At 40.1% G+C, this 21317-nt stretch overlaps 1 protein-coding gene across 3 annotated transcripts; it reads left to right on the forward strand.

Annotated features, from left to right (window-relative positions):
* Positions 1–7331: 7331 nt before the first annotated feature.
* Positions 7332–20088, forward strand: LOC106600442 (uncharacterized). Of its 3 annotated transcripts, none has more exons than XM_045714840.2 (13): positions 7332–7584; positions 10208–10366; positions 10481–10541; positions 10714–10786; positions 11152–11255; positions 12727–12816; positions 12923–12994; positions 13442–13549; positions 13830–13911; positions 14056–14136; positions 14373–14472; positions 19092–19202; positions 19617–20088. In XM_045714840.2, exons 1-13 carry the CDS (start codon positions 7544–7546, stop codon positions 19636–19638), a joined length of 1104 nt encoding a protein of 367 aa, XP_045570796.1. In that variant the 5' UTR covers positions 7332–7543; the 3' UTR covers positions 19639–20088. The 3 variants fall into 3 exon arrangements, with proteins under 3 accessions (XP_045570796.1, XP_014047275.1, XP_014047276.1); XM_014191800.3 differs by having other exon boundaries at positions 13457–13549; XM_014191801.3 differs by having other exon boundaries at positions 13460–13549.
* Positions 20089–21317: the final 1229 nt, after the last annotated feature.

A 21317-nucleotide genomic window follows, 5' to 3' on the forward strand; every position in this document is an offset into this window, starting at 1 on the left:
CCTAACCTCTGCTTGACTATCTTTCCCCTCAAACGTGCATGATATTATATACAGCAGAAGATCTGTTTAAATGTGAGCGAAACGTGAGCGAAATTGCTTCCGTCGTGCAAACCAATTGGGGTCAAGCCTTTTACAGTGAAGCACGTTGTCATTAAACTAATGTTCTATTGGATGTAACTCTATCATTCAGAGGTGTCACATTTCCTTGTGGAGATCTCTGCTGTGACCGGCCCAGTAACCCTAACCCTCTGTCCCAACACAGTATCTCACAACCCCAGACGGACCCGCACAACGAGGCCCGCTGAGGGTGGGCGTAACACTACACCTCGGCGCTCTGACGCCAAAAGAATAGAGTTACAGCCCAGTAAACTGGGCCATATAAACTTATACAGCTGCCCAATCTGTCTGTCTCTGTTAGTAGGAGATGCTCTCAGGTTGACCTAACATCTGTCGAAGTATCGGGTTGGTTTGTCAGAGGGTGGTAGAGTTCTTTGCTAATACAGAATGGAGAGGTATAGACTGTATGTTAATTACAAGCTTATAAACGTATGAATATCTCATGCTGTAGCTTATTCATCAGGCTGGCCAACAGGGTTGTTTTGATATGGACTGTATGAAATGCATTAACGATCCCTTCACCCCAAGGCACCTAGTAGGTCTCCGTAACGCTTCAATGATACAGTACATATTAAATAGAGTCCTATGTACCTTGGGGTAAAGCCCGTCCTTGAGTTGGATTGAAATAGGTTCCGGTACTAATTTTGGGTACTGTTTATATTTAGGTGCAGAAGCGAAATACTTTTGCGCTAATATTCTATAAGAGGAACAGGAGCTCAAGCAGTAGAACATTTGAGGTGTTGGTACGCAGCTCCGGTGAGCTCCTGCCCAAGTCAAGCACTGGGTAAAGGGAGTTGCTTTCATACAGTCCATATCAAAACAACCATGTCATTTCCAAATGAGCTGACATATGCAGTGTTTACCATGAATGCAGTCTCCACTAACGCAGGAACATTGCCTTCTTGGGTTAGAGTCTATCAGATCTGCGCTAGCCAACACCAGCACAGCAGTTGTTTTGACAGTGCCAGAGGTGGAACTGTAGTAGCCTAGAGTGGTCAAATCCACAAGCTTATAACCTACCTAAAGCGGACATTGCCCTTGGCTACACTGAGTTCCATTTCGAGAAATCCCAAGCAGCCATGTTTACAAATTCAAACACTGGAAAGTGAGATGTAATCTACACCTTGATTATGCCGATAGAAAAATCCTCATTATTTTGATTTATAAACTGGGTGGTTTGAGCCAAACTGCTGATTGGCTGACCGTATACAATGGGTGCCAAAACATTTATTTTTACTCTTCTAATTACGTTGGAAACCAGTTTATAATTAAACAAGAAGGCCTAAGGAAGTGTGGTATATGGCCAATATACCAAGGCTTAGGGCTGTTCTAATGCACAACGCAACGCCATTACAGCCATTAGCCATATACTGTACCACAAACCCCGAAGAGCCTTATTGCGATTATAAACTGGTTACCAACTGAATTAGGAGAGTAAAAATACATGTTTTGTCATACCCATTGTGGTTCGAGCCCTGAATGCTGATTGGCTGAAAGCCGTATTATGTCAGCCCTATACCATGGGTATGACAAAACCACGGCTAAGGGCTGTGTCCTAGCACTCCGCTTTGCTTTGTATGTAAGAACAGCCCTTAGCCATGGTTTATTGGCCATATACCACACTTTCTCCCACTGAACTTCTAACTTGACTGGGGCAGGTGTGATTTTGTGACAATGATTGCAAGAGCTACCCACCGATTTGACAGCTCCAATGCAGTTCCACCTCTGCTACGCAGTGCTATCGACGGTTAACGCTTGATCTGATTGAATCTAGGCCTAAAAATGTCAATCAAGCTGTAACGCTGATCTTCCGCGATATGGATTGAATTGAGCCCCGATGTTTTTGCCCAGTCTATATTAGCGGAACATAAATGTCCTGTAAAGGAATTCGTGAGTGATGTAGGATGTCTGCATTGAATTGAAATATATAGGCTATAGGAATATATAAGAAGATATAGGCTATATCCATACATTGTCGCAAAGTGGGTCGCGGACCTGTTAATGGTGGGTCGCGACGTGTCAGAGTGAATGTATAATTATTTCATTAATTACTGGAATTGACTTGGCCAAGTGCCCTGCGGTCTCTGCTCAGTTTGGCAGCTGCGCGAGTGGGAGGGAGTTGCCCGTGTGCTTCGCGGTTTACCGGATCTTTTTTCTGCAGTTTTCTTGAAGATCACTCTGCACACACGATGCAGCGCTGTCGTTCAGCAGCAGATGATGCGCTGTCTGCCACTGACTTGTCATTACCACAAACCATCACTCACCGCTGTCATGAAATGGACTCATGCTAGCCACAAGTTCTGATTGAGCTCAATTGTCATGAAACGCATATACAGCGATGAGTATCTCTCTTTCATACAAACTTATAACGAGGAGCGCCCACAATGTGTTTTGTGCGGGGATGTGCTTAGTAATGAGTCTCTCATAACGAACAAATGAATATGATGGTAAACCCAGGGAGTTCTTTCAGAACCGGTGCAGAATGCTTCAGGAAACAGTGTGTCGACAGTTGAAGAGTACGTCAGCTAGCAAGGGATTGTTGTCATTTTATAACAGGTGATGATCAGCAGAAATAAGGGAATACTAACTAACTCTCAACGTAGTAGATGTGAGTTTCTCTTTCAAACAATCCCCTGGCCTTGTCAGGAGCGAAAATCTGATATCAACTTTGGAGGGGACAATTACATGAAATTTTCTCAAGAGCAATTCCTGAGGGGGACAGCAAAAGTAGTGCTGTAACACATAGCCTACATTGTAATATGGTAAATGTATATTGAGGAACCAAAGAAATAAGGTGTTTGCCGTACTCCTAACTACCGGTACCCAAAACTACACAACTAATCACAACAGCAATACCATTGCATTTAACAAATCTTAGTTCAGTCACCAGTTTAAGTTGAGAGTGGGGATATCCATGGCATTTTCCAATTATGTTCCTATTTTACAAGTAAAAAAAATTGAGAACCTTTCATAATGTTGCCAAACAAAGACTCAACAAACTTACCTGAGACTCCCTGTCTCTGCCAGTCTGTCCCTGCATATCTGTCCACAACTCTGCTGTCTGTGTGCCATCTGTTGCCTGCTCTGCCTAATGACATCATTGTGAAACATTTCCATTAGAATTTCATTTCTTTCTTATGAACATTTTATCAACTAGTCTTTGAGATATTAGGCTACTAGGGTTCTTACTATGCGTATTGTATTGAAAAATACTCTGATGTCCGTCTTTTATTTTTCTGCCATTTTTCTACCTGGCTGGCTGGCTACACACACACACAGTGTGTAGGTTATTTACAGTAGGAGATGGGCTTCTATCATCTTCAATCATTCTATTTGGGCTTCGATCTAAAAGGTAGCTAGCAAATGTGAAACGGATTAAAATGACAAGAGTTGACAGCTGTATGAGTTCACCATTTACACAACATATGCTGCAACCTTTTGTAATTTTAATAGTTTGTTTCATATTGGCTGGCTTCCAACAATAGCTGAATTTGCAAAGCTAGCGAGCACCAATTCAGTTTCAGTGGTGTTTGCTATAATCTTTGCTACCCGGGTTAAATAAAGGTGAAATAAAATAAATAAATAAAAGTTCCCTTGCGACAATTTAGCTTTTGCAACGAGACCATTAAATATATTTAAGACAATGGTAGAAGAGAGTGTAGTTCTGTTCAGTTTGGACTTCAGTTTATCGCTAACCTTTATCACAGGGACTTTGAAGCACTAACTTACATCATCATCTTCATGCTGATCTTGGAATACATTGACGATAGCAAAGATTCCATCTTTGACGACGCCACATAAATGGAATAGGTACTAGCTAGCTTAATAGTTAATATTTGCGCGCTAGCTCTGCATATTCAGCTAGTGTGTGTGTGCGCGATTGACTGGATGAACCTCACGGCAGTTACGTGCAAACTAAGGAACTGGCAGTGGATCAAACCATTGTGAGGCAATGGGCGGGGGGGTCGCAATCTTTTGAAACTTGAAAACACGCTATTAAGTGTCTATAATCAGCACAATTGCTTTCATTGCGTATTATTAATATTATTTAAATTACATAGTTATGTTTCAGTGATATATTGGGGGGGACAAATCATATTTTTCCCAGGATGGGGGGGTCGTGTCCCCCCCGTCCCCCCCGGGATTTCCGCCCCTGGGCCTTGTACACAGCTAATAGTTAACATTTGCCAAAGCAAACTCGCTACTAATAGTGCAACCCTAGTAACAGTACAGATGAAGATGAAAAATGATCAGGCCCACTGTACATTTTACTGTAGAAATGATTGTTGAAAACTAGTCTAGGTTTGAACTGTTTCTGTTAAAATACATTTTTTATTCTTAACTGGAATAAACTGATTGAAGCAAGATGCTTTTTGAGGTAAACACACTCACACAGTTCTGGGTTGTTCATCTACAGCAGGAAGTGGTCTCCTGCCTGCCTGAGAAAGCAGTAGATGTTCTGATCCAGTTTGGCACCACATACCAATGCGAGTCAGGGTTCTCAACGCTCACATACTTAAAAAAAACAAGTACAGAAACAATTTCAAGGCTGAGCATAACCTCAGTGTTGTACTGTCAAAATCGGAGCCCAGAATAGACATGCTCTCATTAGGACTGTGTGTGTGTGTGTGTGTGTGTGTGTGTGTGTGTGTGTGTGTGTGTGGGTGTGTGTGTGTGTGTGTGTGTGTGTGTGTGTGTGTGTGTGTGTGTGTGTGTGTGTGTGTGTGTGTGTGTGTGTGTGTGTGTGTGTGTGTTTTCTGGTCTACATCTGTGTGATGTGATCAATCAATTTATTCCAGTTCAGAATAAAAAAATATATATATTGTATTTTAACAGCAACAATTCCAACCTAGACTTTCTTTCAACAATAATGTATTCATTTTTCATCTGTACAGTTCCAACCTAGACAGATATGTAAGAGTGTTTTTAATTAATGGGGGAAAATAAACATGAATAGATATTTTCGATATTTAATTTCATTGTTGTTGGTTTTTGTCTATATTGCATTTGTTTTAGGCATAAGGGCAATGAAATGTACCGATATGTATGTATAGTTGCATATTTTCCTAAGCTTGGGTCCCAGGAAAACACAGAATTTCTAAATTGGATCTCAGGCTGAACAAGTTTAAGAACCCCTGGAGTAGAGCATTATTTATTATCATGGCCAGACAGATACAGCTTTGGCTGAATTTCCTCAAACTCAAAAATGTCTTTGCCATGATGATAAAGTGGTTTTCAGGAAAAACATGTATGTTGTTTCAGATTCTACACCCGCAATTCTTCAGAATCTGCATTGTAACGTTGGCTTCGGAACAAACTGAGTAAAACTCAAACGGACAACTAGAAAATGCTCAAACCAAGTTTACACACCCACTGGGTCAAACAGCTGTGTGTGAGAGTCAGGGGCGGAAATCCCGGGGGGGACACGACCCCCCCATCCTGGGAAAAATATGATTTGTCCCCGCCAATATATCACTGAAACATAACTATGTAATTTAAATAATATTAATAATACGCAATGAAAGCAATTGTGCTGATTATAGACACTTAATAGCGCGTTTTTAAGTTTCAAAAGATTGCGACCCCCCCACCCTTTGCCTCACAATGGTTTGATCCACTGCCAGTTCCTTAGCTTGCTAGGTAACAGAGAGGTCGTATCTACTGTCTGAAAGGCACTCAATGCACGTAACTGACGTGAGGTTAATCCAGTCAATCACGCACACACACTAGCTGAATATGCAGAGCTAGCGCGCAAATATTAACTATTAAGCTAGCTAGTACCTATTCCATTTATGTGGCGTCGTCAAAGATGGAATCTTTGCTATCGTCAATTTATTCCAAGATCAGCATGCAGATGATGTAAGTTAGTGTTTCAAAGTCCCTGTGATAAGGTTAGCGATAAACTGAAATCCAAACTGAACAGAACTACACTCTCTTCTACCATTGTCTTAAATATATTTAATGGTCTCGTTGCAAAAGCTAAATTGTCGCAAGGGAACTTTTATTTATTTATTTTATTTCACCTTTATTTAACCTGGGTAGCAAAGATTATAGCAAACACCACTGAAACTGAATTGGTGCTCGCTAGCTTTGCAAATTCAGCTATTGTTGGAAGCCAGCCAATATGAAGCAAACTATTAAAATTACAAAAGGTTGCAGCATATGTTGTGTAAATGGTGAACTCATACAGCTGTCAACTCTTGTCATTTTAATTCGTTTCACATTTGCTAGCTACCTTTTAGATCGAAGCCCAAATAGAATGATTGAAGATGATAGGAGCCCATCTCCTACTGTAAATAACCCACTGTATGTGTAGCCAGCCAGCCAGCCAGGTAGAAAAATGGCAGAAAAATAAAAGACGGACATCAGAGTATTTTTCAATACAATACGCATAGTAAGAACCCTAGTAGCCTAATATCTCAAAGACTAGTTGATAAAATGTTCATAAGAAAGAAATGAAATTCTAATGGAAATGTTTCACAGTGATGTCATTAGGCAGAGCAGGCAACAGATGGCACACAGACAGCAGAGTTGGGGACAGATATGCAGGGACAGACTGGCAGAGACAGGGAGTCTCAGGTAAGTTTGTTGAGTCTTTGTTTGGCAACATTATGAAAGGTTCTCAATTTTTTTGACTTGTAAAATAGGAACATAATTGGAAAATGCCATGGATACCCCCACTCTCAACTTAAACTGGTGACTGAACTAAGATTTGTTAAAGGCAATGGTATTACTGTTGTGATTAGTTGTGTAGTTTTGGGTACCGGTAGTTAGGAGTACGGCAAACACCTTATTTCTTTGGTTCCTCAATATACATTTACCATATTACAATGTAGGCTATGTGTTACAGCACTACTTTTGCTGTCCCCCTCAGGAATTGCTCTTGAGAAAATTTCATGTAATTGTCCCCTCCAAAGTTGATATCAGATTTTCGCCCCTGGTGAGAGTGTGTGTCGTGTACGTGACTTATGTGTACATGTGTTTGCATTTGTATTTTGATTCATGCATTATGTGTATGATTTACCCAGAACTAACCTGTGGGTGGGAGTAGGATTGTTACAACACCTGTAGTAACAGTTTCCACAAGCTGCAGAGGTGTGTGCAAGTGGCACGGCAGCAGGCTCGGGCCTCCAAATTTGATTGGTTAAGCTTGAAGAGGATAGGCTGGTAACAGGAGAAGGATGGTAACAGGAGAAGGCTGTCTCTGCCTCTAGCCATCTATCAGCTGCTTCTCTCTGTGGGCTAAAGCCAGGTAGGAAACTAGAGAGACAGGATGGGCGTATACTGCAGCACATTGGTGGCTATGTGAGAGAGTCGGTTTACACCGACACCGTCAGTGAAGTACAGAAGGGTGGAGTGGAGAGGAGCTGAGTGGGAGTGTGAGTGTGCGTGGGGGAGTGTGTGAGACATTTAACCACTCCAAACCATGAACATGAAGCACCGGAGGTTCTCCCTTGACAGCTCAGTGTGAGTATCAACCAATCAAACTTTTTTAAATAAGTGACTTATTATTATGCATTGTTTCTGTACAGTTACTGACAGGCTCAGTAAAACTCCAGCTGTAGAGACCGTCTCCAATGTTTATGTTTACATTAGTAAGTTGGAATGTTCCTTAACTTAATCTTATTGGATTTTCTAATAGGATATTACAGTATTGAATACTGTACAGTCCTCAAACATACAGTAGTACATACCACATAGATTAGAACACACCCATATGGGGTTTGGGCCATTCCGCTTGTATTTATTGCTGTTTCAAAAGTGGGTTAGTCTGAATGGAGGATTCACCTGAGTGGAGAAAGAGAAAGTGAAAGAGAAAGAGAGGGAAGGAAGGAAGGGAACTTGTTTGTTGCTATAATTTGGACTCAGGGGTGGACGTAACATAGTAAACGAAAAGCCAGGACACTCAAATTAGTATGATATGTTAAGTTTGGTATGTAACGTATACATTTTTGGATGTCCATCATCCATTTTGTATGATTTGTTACAAATTACAATTTGTATGATATGTTTGTTATGATTTTCAATTTGTTTAATATGTTATGAATTTGCAACACGTATGATATGTTAAGAATTCCAATTTGTTGTGGCTAACATTAGCTAGGTGGCTCACACTAACGTTAGCTAGGTGGCTAACGTTAGCTAGAAAAATGGCAGGAGTTAAGGTTAGGATTGAGGTTAAGGTTAGGGTTAGGGTCAGGTGTTATCTTAAAGGGTTAAGGTTAGGGGAATGGTTAGCTAACATGCTAAGTAGTTGCAAAGTAGCTAAAAAGTAGTAAGTAGTTGCAAAGTTGCTTATTAGCTAAAATGCTCAAGTTGTCCGTGATGAGATTTAAACAAGCTAAACGTTTGCATTATATGCAAAACCATCCACCCCGACCAACCACCCTCCTTTCGTTTTTGACTTAATAAATCCCTTTCCTGCAGTGAAATGACCTAGTGGCCTCCTGGGTGGAATGTTATTAATATTTGTAATAAACATTATTTCAAAAACCTGCTGAAAATCTGGAGTTTTTATGTCAAACGGTTTTGTTATATTTCAGTCTTCTGTGATGTATATAAAGTGTAATATTGGGATGCAAACTCATAATATAATACCTTTCAAATCTATAGCTGACATGTTACAGGTGACTTATTTTTTTTAAGACCATAACCATGTGTGTGAGATGTGTACTTTTGTTTCAAAGTAGATTTGTTTAAGACTACCAAGGAACACTTTGTGTGACCCTGATTTAGCCCACTGCAGTAAAATTAAGGAACCTTCTAATGTAACCATACCAAATGTAACATATCATACTAATTTCAATGTCCTGGATTTTCGTTTACTATGTTACATCTGTTCTATGAGACCAGGCTGTTTTGTTGACGTTCCACCAAAATGCGTTGCAGCCATACCCTTCAGGGCCTTTGTCTTTATTTATTAGTAATTTTTTAAGATTAGGTTAAAATTAACAACTTTCTATTTATTTTATGAGATACAAACAGGTTGTTTTGCATTATATCTTATTGCTTTGTTTGTTGTAGTTTTAATATAATCTTTATTTTATATATATATATATATAGCGTAAGCATATATTTTCAATCAATAATTAATCAAATTCATGACTTGACAATATATTTTTGACAAACCTAATAAAATGCACACATTTCAAACAAATATTTACATTTGTTGGTCCTTGTCCAGACTCAGAAATGACAGGCTGGTCTAGTCGGGAGGAGGTGAAGCCGCTTTCTGTAGTGGATATATATGTACATACTCAATGCTTTTTTGAATAAAGATTGTTTTGAGGACTCTTTAATTCTGTGATGATTTAGTGCTTTTTATTTGCACATTCACATTGAAGTTTGACTTTTCGAGCTGTAAATGTAGTAGCTTTTGTTGCTATTAGGCCGATGTTGTCTGTAAGGAGTGGCACAATAGTTAATGTATAGTGATGGAACAGGATTAACAAAGATAAATATATATTCCATTTCCATTGTTTGCTTTCTCCCAGCCTCAGGTGGGGGAACTTAAACATCGTATAACACACACTTTGCATGTGACATGTTTTGATCATTTAAAATGCAAATCATAGCAAATCTTCCTTTGACCTGGATGCCACATATGTTTTAGACAACTCAGTTAACCGTTAAGGTGTTGTTGACTATCTTATCGACTACAAGCTAGAACTGCTCTGCCAACCGTTGAACTCTTCTTTATGGTTGTCTGATGGTATCAAGTAGATGATGTGAATGTAAATAATGGGTGGCAGGTAGCCTATTGGTTAAGAGCATTGGGCCAGTAACCACAATGTTGCTGGTTCGAATGCCCGAGTCAAGTAGGTGAACAATCTGTCAATGTGCCCTTGAGCGAGGCACTTAACCCTAATTGCTTCTGTATTAATTAATTGTTAGAGCAGCTTTCACCAGAAGACAAAACTATGCCCATGGGTAGGTGAATTTAAATTCAAACCACAACTTTATGTTAATTACAAAGTAAGACCTATACTGTAGGTAAATATGCAAATAGGTAAGAATGACCTCTAAACAGAAAGTGTTTACAGACCCAGGTGGCGACACTCTGTGACCGTTTAGTGTCCTGTTCCTCCAGGTCCCTGGAGGATGGTGATGGAGGTAGTCTGCTGGACCAGAGGAGAGGCAGCCGCAGTAGGCCTAAGAAGAGTGGAGAGAGGAAACGCCACAGTCTAGAGGAGGCACAGCTGGAAATACAGGAGCTGGGATGCAGCCTGAACAGGAGCAACTCACTCAGGTCAGAGGTTACTTATGAAAGGAAGTACAATGACTAGAGTAGGACTTGGACTGGGGGAAACAAAACCCTCAAAGTCCGTATGTGCGTGTGTAATTGTGATCTCCCTATCCACAGGTCACAGACCATAGAGGAGGAGAGCTTCCATCGGCCTGATGGCGTCATCATCACCAAACATGTAAGCACATTTAAATGTAGAGTACAACACCCTGCAGGTACTATGGCTCCATCTCCACTACATGTTTGGGTTCTTGGATCTGGCTCGGAAATATGTCCTGATTGAATGATTGATACATTCATGAATTGGTTGATTGATTGATTAATTCGATCATTTCCTCTGTCTCTTGTAGAGCTTTGTGAAATACAACAAAGCCTTTCACAAACTCTTCAAAGACATTCCTGCAGAGGAGAAACTAACCCATGGTGAGTTGATATCAGTACATGGGGAGTGTGTAAGTTATTTATGATTTTGTCGTTGTCCATTGATTGTTTGTCCGGGCTGCGTGTGGATTCATGTCTTGCATGTTTGCTTATGGAGTCGACATAATAATGAATGCATTGGGACATTCAATATAATTCATTCCACAACCTGTGCATTGTGCTCCTTGCTAACAACTAATTACATTAAAATACTTATTCACTCACTTTTTCACAATATGTTAACATGTGCCCTCAGCTGCTTAGGACGGCATACAGAACATCACACTGTATTCTGGGAAAAGGGATGTTTTATTCAGAAACTCTCTGTGTCTCTCTCATTTGGCACTGTTCTCTGCTTGTGTTTTCAGCATTCACTTGTGCCCTGCAGAAGGAAGTGCTGTATCATGGGAAGCTATTTGTGTCTGTCAACTATGTGTGTTTCTACTCCTCCGTACTCCTCAAAGACACCAAGGTAAGAGGCTCAAATATAGTAGAGTAGAGTAGATAACGCCAAGTTCGCCAACATACAGTGCCCTCCATAATTATTGGGACAGTGAATCATTTTTTCTTCTTTTGGCTCTATACTCTATACTCTATACTCTATATTCTATACTCCAAACAATGACTATGAGGTTACATTGCAGACTGTCAGCTTTAATTTGAGGATATTTTCATCCATATCGGGTTAACCGTTTAGAAATTACAGTACTTTTTGTACATACATAGTGCCTCCATTTTAAGGGAACAACAGTATTAGTCAATCACCACATTCCGGAGACACCTGAAACCCCACCTCTTTAAGGAATACCTAGGATAGGATAAAGTAATCCTTCTAACCCCCCCCCCCCCCCCCCCCCCCCTTAAAAGATTTAGATGCACTATTGTAAAGTGGTTGTTCCACTGGATATCATAAGGTGAATGCACCAATTTGTAAGTCGCTCTGGATAAGAGCATCCGCTAAATGACTTAAATGTAATGTAATGTATTAGGACAAATTCACTTTTATGTGTATTAAAGTAGTAAAAAGTTAAGTATTTGGTCCCATATGCATAGTACACAATGACAACATCAGGCTTGTGACTCTACAAATTTGTTGATGAGTGAGAAAGTTACAGACCCACAAATATCATACCCCCCTCCAAAAAATGCTAACTTCCCTTATTTGTAATGGTGAGAGGTTAGTATGTCTTAGTGGTATGTTATTTTGGCATCTGTAACTTTGTTTCACAATTGAATTCAGGATTATTCGTGATCAATGCAGTTACTTTGAAGTGTTTAGAAACATATTCTATTCTTATTTAAGATTTTAAAAAGTCACTCCAAAATGACACAATACATTATTTCATATTCATTTCTGTTGGGCACAGAATTATCTGAAACACAACTAAAACAAAGAGCAAATGCTTCCAACAAAAATGGATGAGAATACCCTAAAATTAAAGGTGATAGTCTGCACTTTAACGTCATAGTCATTGTTTGATTTCAAATCTAGACTTTTGGAATATAGAGCCAAAAGAAGAGAAAATGCATCACTGTTCCAATAATTAGGAGGGCACTGTAAGTAGAAGTAGATGTACAGTTGTGGTCTGTGTTATGTGTGAAGTTGATGTGGTACCTGTTTCTTTCTGTGTCACGTGTGAAGTTGATGTGGTACCTGTTTCTTTCTGTGTCACGTGTGAAGTTGATGTGGTACCTGTTTCTTTCTGTGTTACGTGTGAAGTTGATGTGGTACCTGTTTCTTTCTGTGTCACGTGTGAAGTTGATGTTGTACCTGTTTCTTTCTGTGTTATGTGTGAAGTTGATGTGGTACCTGTTTCTTTCTGTGTTACGTGTGAAGTTGATGTTGTACCTGTTTCTTTCTGTGTTATGTGTGAAGTTGATGTGGTACCTGTTTCTTTCTGTGTTACGTGTGAAGTTGATGTTGTACCTGTTTCTTGTTGTAGGTGGTGGTTCACGTGTCCAGCATTAAGGAAGTGAAAAAGCAGAACTCAGCCTTGTCTATGCTCTCCATCCACACTACGGATGGAGACAAGGTCGGAAACAAACCCACAGTGGCCTTGTTAGTCTTTGTTTGAGTGCATGTGTCTTTGCATGTGGGTTGTTGTGTAGTCCCTCATTCTGTTTTGTCTACGTTTTCAGTATTTGTTGGTGTCTTTGCGGAACCGGCAAGTGTGTTACAAAATCCTGCAGTCTGTGTGTACACAAGCACAGGTATACCCACATGACCTCTGACCTCTCTCTCTCTCTCTCTCTCTCTCTCTCTCTCGCTCTCTCTCTCTCCTCTCTCTCTCTCCTCGCCTCCTCTCTCTCTCTCTCTCTCTCTCTCGCTCTCTCTCTCTCTCGCTCTCTCTCTCTCTCTCTCTCTCTCGCTCTCTCTCTCTCGCTCTCTCACTCCCTCTCTCTCTCTCTCTCTCTCTCTCTCACTCTCTCTCTTGCTCTCTCTCTCTCACTCCCTCTCTCGCTCTCTCTCTCTCTCTCTCTCTCTCTCTCTCTCTCCCTCACTCTCTCTCTTCCTCTTGCTATATAACTCTCTCCCGTCTTTCTCTCTCCGTCTTATTCACCCCATTTCTATCTATCATCTGCAATTATCCTCTACTTTCTTTGTTCTCTGTTTTCACCAAAGACAAATATTCTTTGACACACTGCATTGTGTGTCATACTGTGTTCACACAGCAGCAGGGGGAGCAGGGGGAGAATGGTAACAGCAGTTCCCACGCCTCCCCAGGAGAGAACGGTGTTGACGACGTGAATCAGGACATAGACACGGTAAGACCCCACCATGTCCCACCATGTACTGCCCAGTTCTACTTTGACTGGTTATGACAAATGTCTGTCCTTTGTTGACACACCTACCTCTGGTTCCTCGTGGTTGATCTGCACTGTGCACTTTGTGACGTCAAAGAATTCACTGTCACTTTCCAGAACTCACTTCCAATTTGATTTTGTGTGGAAGGAATTAAGACACCACTAAGATAAATCATGGGCTTGTCATGATCAGACACACAAGCATACTTTCCTTTTCATTTTAACCCTTCCCTGCCCACAGATATCCAGCCACTCTAGCCTGGAGGACAGTATGGAGCAGAGCCTTCCTAAAGAGACCGTCTACTCTGACCTGCCCAGCAGAGGTTAGAAAGACTGTATTAGGATGTTTCCGGAAGAGACAGGAGAAAGAAAGGAGGGAAAATAGGAATAACAGAGGACATAAAAGAGAATATTATGTTATGTTGTAATAGAACAATGATTAATAAATGCATGTTCATCTTCCTCAGGGAGGGACAGCTACACTCCTAGAAGCAGCATCAGCAAAGACCAGGACGATCAGTTCACATTCACAGAGGAGGAAGACTCAGGTAGTTAAACACACACTGAAGCACACACAGACACACTGACAACCACAAACGCACACCCCCACATACGTGCAACCACACACACGTGCACATATACCACACACACACACACACACACACACTTAAATGCTGTTTGAATAATCAATCAAATGTATTTATAAAGCCCTTGTACAGAAACCCAGCCTAAAACCCCAAACAGCAAGCAATCCATTTAATCAATTTTTTCTTCTCTGGATCAGCTAACTCGTGTTTTTGGAGAGTCACTGAAAGGATTAAATCCCTCCTCCTCATCAGAGAGATGAGCAACCTCAACATCCTCCTCTCCATCTATCTGTTTCTGTGAGTACCATCCACCTCTCTGTCTTTCTCTCTGCCGTCTCTCTACCTCTCTATCCTCTCAATGTCTAGACCTAGATGCTGAAGCCCTTCCCTCACCTCTTATCTTATCCACACACTGCCACGAGGGCTGATGGGCGGCCAGCTCTAGAAAGAGTCTTGGTGGTTCCAAACTTCTTCCATTGAAGAATGATGGAGGCCAATGTGTTTTTGGGGACTTTCAATGCTACAGAAATGTTTTGGTACCATTCCCCAGATTTGTGCAATGACACAATCCTGTCTCTGAGCTCTACAGACAATTTCTTTGACGTCATGGCTTGGTATTTGCTCTGACATGCATTGTCAACTGTGGGACCTTGTATAGACAGCAGTGTGCCTTTCAAAATCATGTCCAATCAATTGAATTTACCGCAGGTGGACTCCAATCATGTTGTAGAAACATCTCAAGGATAATCAATTGAAACAGGATGCACCTGAGCTCAATTTCGAGTTTTATAGCAAAGGGTCTGAATACTTATGTAAATAAGGTGTTTCTGTTTTCATTTTTTTTCAAATTTGCAAAACTTTCTAATAACCTGTTTTTGCTTTGTCATTATGGGGTGTCGATTGAGAAGAAATGGTTTAATTTAATCTATTTTATAATAAGGCTGTAACGTAACAAAATGTGGAAAAAGGGAAGGGGTCTGAATACTTTCTGAATGCACTGTATAGCCTCGTTATTGTTATTTTATTGTGTCATTCTTATTTGTTTTACTTTAGTTTAATTAGTAAATATTTTGTTAGGTCTTAATTTTCTTAAAACTGCATTGTTGGCTAAGGGCTTGTAAGTAAGCTTTTCACGTTAATGTGTTTTATTCGGTGCATGTGACAAATACAGTTGTATTTAATTAAATGTATCTAGCGCTCTCATGAGTGCTTTGTTCTGACCTTGTCCATTTTCAGATGTGCGTCTACACATGATTTTCAAATGTGTCTCTCATCTATCCATCGTGTACCCATTGTGATCAGATTTCCTGGTCCCTTTGGCTATATAATCACCTTTTCAAGGAAATGCAGGCGTCTGCCTAACAGTCTGTCTGTCTAGGTATGTTGTCTTTCTGGATTGGTTAGGAGCCATCTGATGTTTATATGAGGTTAATTCCTGGAGAGATGGGTAGATACAGTACCTTCAGAATGTATTCACACCCCTTGACTCTTTCCACATTTTGTTGTGTTTCAGCCTGAATTTACAATGGATTAAATTGCAATACCCCATAATGTCAAAGTGGAATTATGTTTTTCACATTTTTTACTAATTAATAAAAAATGTAAAGCTGAAATGTCTTGAGTCATTAAGTATTCAACCCCTTTGTTATGACAAGCCTAAATAAGTTCAGGAGTAAAAATGTGCTCACCAAGTCACATAATAAGTTGCATCGACTCACTCTGTGTGCAATAACATGATTTATGAATGACTACCTCATCTCTGTACCCAACACATGCAATTATCTGTAAGGTTCCTTAGGTCGAGCAGTGAATTTCAAACACAGATTCAACCACAAAGACCAGGGAGCTTTTCCAATGCCACGCAAATAAGGGCACCTATTGGTAAGTGGGTAAAAAAAGCAGACATTAAATATCCCTTTGAGCATGGTGAAGTTATTACACTGAACAAAAATATAAACACAACATGTAAAGTGTTGGTCCCATGTTTCATGAGCTGAAATACATTTTCCATATGCACAAAAAGCTTATTTCTCTAAAATGTTGTGCACACTTTTATTTACATCCCTGTTAGTGAGCATTTCTCCTTTGCCAAGATAATCCATCCAACTGACAAGTGTGGCATATCTAAAGCTGAATTAAACAGCATGATCATTACACAGGTGCACCTTGTGCTGGGGACAATAAAAGGCCACTCTAAAATGTGCAGTTTTGTCACACAACACAACGTCATAGATGTCTCAAGTTGAGGGAGCATGCAATTGGCATGCTGACTGCAGGAATGTCCACCAGAGCTGTTGCCAGAGAATTTAATGTAAAGTTCTCTACCATAAGCCGCCTCCAACGTCGTTTTAGAGAATCTAGCAGTACGTCCAACTGGCCTCACAACCGCAGACCACGTGTATGGCGTCATGTGGCGAGCGGTTGTCAACAGAGTGCCCCATGGTGGCGGTGGGGTTATGGTGTGGGCAGGCATAAGCTACAGACAATGAACACAATTGCATTTTATCGATGGCAATTTGAATGCACAAAAATACTGTGACCAAATCCTGAGGCCCATTGTGAGGTGCATGTTTTTTAAGGTGTCTGTGACCAACAGATGCATATCTATATTCCCACTCATGTGGAATCCATAGATTAGGGCCTAATGCATTTATTTCAATTGACTGATTTCCTAACATGAACTGTAACTCAGTCAAATTAATGAAATTGTTGCATGTTACATTTATATTTTTGTTCAGTATAATTACACTTTGGATGGTGTATCAATAAACCCAGTCAAAAATACAGGCGTCCTTCCTAACTCAGTTGCCGGAGAGGAAGGAAACCATTCAGGAATTTCACCATGCGGCCAATGGTAACTTTGAAACAGTTACAGAGTTTAATAGCTGTGATAGGAGAAAAATTAGGATGGATTAACAACATTGTAGTTACTCCACAATACTAACCTAAATGGAAACCTGTACAGAGTGTAAAAAATATTACAAAACATGCATCCTGTTTGCAACAAGGCACTAAAGTAATACTGCAAAGAATGTGGCAAAACAATTAACTTTAAGTCCTGAATACAACGTGTTATGTTTGGGGCAAATCCAAAACAACACATTACTGAGTACCACTCTCCATATTTTCAGAAACAGAATGGAGCTAAGGCAAAATCCTAAAGGAAAACCTGCTTCAAACTGCTTTCCAACAGACACTGGGAGATTAATTCATCTTTAAGCTCCCGAGTGGCGCAGCGGTCTAAGGCACTGCATCTCAGTTCTAGAGGCGTCACTACAGACCTTGGTTTGATCCTGTGCTGTATCACAACCGACCATGATCAGGAATCCCATAGGGTGGCGCACAATTTGCCCAGCGTCATCTGGGTTAGGGTAGGCCTTCATTGTAAATAAGAATTTGTTCTTAACTAACTTGCTCAGTTAAATATAGGTTAAATAAAAAACGTAAAAGACAAGGACAAATCTAAACTGGAGTTGCTTACCAAGAAGACAGTGAATGTTCCTGAGTGGCTGAGTTACTGTTTTGAATTAAATCTACCTGAAAATCTATGGCAAGGCCTGAAAATGATTGTCTAGCAATGATCAACAGCCAATTTGACAGAGCTTAAAATCCAGGTGTGGAAAGCTCTTAGAGACATACCCAGAAAGACTCTCAGCTGTAATTGCTGCCAAATGTGCTTCTACAAAATATTGACTCAGGGGTGTGAATACTTATTTAAATTAGATATTTCTGTATTATATTTTCAATAAATTTGCTAACATTTCTAAAAACATGTTTTCACTTTGTCATTATGGGGTATTCTGTGTAGATGGGTGAGAAAAACAAATATTTAATCAATTTTGAATTCAGGCTGTAACACAACAAAATGTGGAATAAGTCAAGGGGTATGAATAGGAAGGCATTGTTGATGTATCTGGTTTTCGAAGCACAATATGTTCTCCAGATGGTCACACTGTATGTATGGTGAACTTATTTCATACTGTATGTGCTGTGAACTTCTTTCATACTGCATGTACTGTGAACTTCTTACATACTGCATGCACTGTGAACTTCTTTCATACTGTATGTACTGTGAACTTCTTTCATACTGTATGTACTGTGAACTTCATTCATACTGTATGTACTCTGAACTTCTTTCATACTGTATGTACTGTGAACTTTATTCATACTGTATGTACTCTGAACTTATTTCATACTGTATGTACTGTGAACAAAATAACGGGCTCCCCTTTAGAGTCTGGTTCCTCTCACGGTTTCTTCATCTTTTTATTTTATCCAACCTCCAAGGCCTATAGTAGATAGGTTTTCCTTGCAATTGTCTCCTTTGGCTTCTCTTTCATTAGTTGCCTGTGAACTGTGGAGGATACATGTAATTGTGTGTTTGTGCTCTGACAATACTTTCTATTTTCCCCTCAGGGGATTAATCAATTCATATTGAATTACACCTAATGCTGATAGATTTATGTAGACTGTGTTAGATTTTATATCACACACATCACTGTAGAGAGAGATTACCTTTCATGTGCGATAAAACAGTATTCAACAATATAAACAATAAAGATTAGGGAGGAAACACTTCCTTAGTTATTGTGCTTTATGTGTACAGTACATAGAGTACATATCCCTTGGCATAACATAGTGTTATCCCCACACTCCTAGGCTTTTAACTAGTGGAACTTGACAGGTATGGATTGCCCATGAAGTAAAAACCGAGGTGATGGCAAGCAAGCAATCAGGAAATACTGTATCTTATCCACCAACGTGTGTGTGTGTGTGTGTGTGCTGTGTGTGTGTGTGTGTGTGTGTGTGTGTGTGTGTGTGTGTGTGTGTGTGTGTGTGTGTGTGTGTGTGTGTGTGTGTGTGTGTGTGCGTGTGTGTGTGTGCGTGTGCGTGTGCGTGTGTGCGTGTGTGTGTAGGGTGGTGTTTCTACTGCTGTCGTCAGGGTACATCGGCCTGCGGATCTTAGCGCTGGAGGAGCAGCTGAGTTCCCTAGGGGCCCTGCCTGAGTTCTCCATACACCACAGAGAGTGAGCAAACACACACTCACCATGGGGTAGTTTTCCACAGATTACTGTTCCCTGATGTGATACTATCAAGCACCATAAAAGAACTCCAAACTTTTACATGAAAAAAGGAAGCCACTTCTCAAATGAAAAACCATTCAACTATTTATGGTGAAGCATGCACGCATGAGGATAAGGCAAGCTAGCTCAAACTGGTTGTGTAGACAGAGTGTTCCCAGACATCAATGCTACAGTACATCAGCAGCAAGAATCTCAGGAGATTAGAAGATAAACGGCCCTGGTGGAATGCCACTTGTTTTTCCAGAAGTCACTCCACTATTATTATACATAACCCTAACTGCAGGAACACCCCTTGTGTGAATTTGAGTCTTCACTTTACTAATATGTGTCCTCTTACTGCTCCTTCCTCATTCACAGATACAGGTACAAGGAAACGTAGTCTGAAGAAACATACAGCAGGAAGAATAAGAGTGTTTGTCCAAAGCCACAGTACAACAAACTACGCAGATCCACTTACTGTATAAAGGGTCTCAATTTCACGTCGTCTTGTGACTCGTGAGATGGACCATTGTTAATATATTCAGTATTTATTTGTGGATCCTCCCGATCTGTTGAGGAGACAGATCACTTAGAATCTACGACTCTAGCGCCCCCTAGTGGTGTTTCTCGGAAATGTGGAAAATATTGACTTCACACAAAGCAACATGCCTTTTTATCTTTTTCTTGGTAGCCTATATTTCGTAGAATTTGATTTCAGGCCGTCGCAGTCCACTCCTAAAATAAATTGTCTTCCTGCTTTATTTGTTTGTCTCAGCTCAACTGTCTTGCTTATTGTCTTGCTGTAAATTGTGTTATTTTTTTAAGTAATTAAAGTCAGCAATTACTTTAATCTCAAATTTGCTTGCAAATTCATTTTAGAGAACTTGTCTAACTGTCAGTGGCACAAACAGGCCAGCAGGGGGCATATTCTCCTCAAAAACAAATAAAACCTATTGTACACAATTATTAGTGTAGTATACTTCCAATCTATAAAATCATGTATTTGAAAAGAGGCTGCTTGTAAACATTCAAAGTATATGTTTTCTTCTTAATACCGTTCTTGAATGTCACCCTATAAACTAAAATGGATTGATCACTGGCATAAAGTAGTTTCTCTGGACCCCTGCAAGGTCGGAGTTCCGCCCCGCCCCTCCCCTCCCTAAAATAAAATAGAATGCGTCAGCCAGACAGCCACTCACAAAGTATAGACTACTAATTGCTGTCCATGGTGCTGAAATTTCAACATTTCTATGCAGCTGCCTATCGAATCGATTCTACGCTTTCTGAGGTGCCAGGGCATGTTGCCTAGAGCTTTGCTTTAGCTAATGGATAAATTATTATTGTTAGTCTTATTTGGTCATCATTCTCTCATACAAAGCCTAAACATTTCATGAAGCTATAGCCTCCTACATGGTGTCTGTTGGCTGGAGGCAATGTCTCTGTTGGCTGGAGGCAATGTCTCTGTTGGCTGGAGGCAATGTCTCTGTTGGCGGCTATAATGTAATTACTTATTCTATAATTAAAGTTGGAAATTCAAACATTGCAGATTGTAAAATTGATTTCCGATGCAACAGCATACTAATCAGTTACCAATATATTTTTTAAATATACAACTGTCCTGTATAGCCTAACTGAACATGCCTGACATGAATTGTCCTTGCGCTCTCTTCCGGCTTGGATAGAAAGTTGTGCAAAACCAGTCTATTACCCCTTAAGAATCATACCTTTTTTTTCAATTTTCGCCTAAAATGACATACAGTACCCAAATCTAACTACCTGTAGCTCAGGACCTGAAGCAAAGACATGCACATTCTTGATACCATTTGAACACTTTGAAGTTTGTGGAAATGTGAAATTAATGTAGGAGAATATAACACATTAGATCTGGTAAAAGATAATACAAACAAAAACATCATCTTTGAAATGCAAGAGAAAGGCCCAAATGAATTATTGCAGTTTAGGCACAATTTAGATTTTGGCCACTAGATGGCAGCAGTGTGTGTGCAAAGATTCAGATTGATCCAGTGAAGCATGGCAATACTGGACAATATTTTGTATCAAGTCTACCAAAATGTGACG

Source organism: Salmo salar, chromosome 03 (assembly GCF_965601325.2).
Source record: "Salmo salar chromosome 03, fSalSal1, whole genome shotgun sequence".
Taxonomy (NCBI): Eukaryota; Metazoa; Chordata; class Actinopteri; order Salmoniformes; family Salmonidae; genus Salmo; species Salmo salar.

What these genes read in the sequence shown, in the direction of transcription:
- LOC106600442 (XM_045714840.2), top strand. Translation starts at nt 7,544, where the DNA reads ATGAACATGAAGCACCGGAGGTTCTCCCTTGACAGCTCAGT. An exon ending in GCGTCATCATCACCAAACAT is followed by an intron (nt 10,542 to 10,713) that starts GTAAGCACATTT and finishes TGTCTCTTGTAG; the next exon opens with AGCTTTGTGAAATACAACAA. An exon ending in ACACTACGGATGGAGACAAG is followed by an intron (nt 12,817 to 12,922) that starts GTCGGAAACAAA and finishes CTACGTTTTCAG; the next exon opens with TATTTGTTGGTGTCTTTGCG.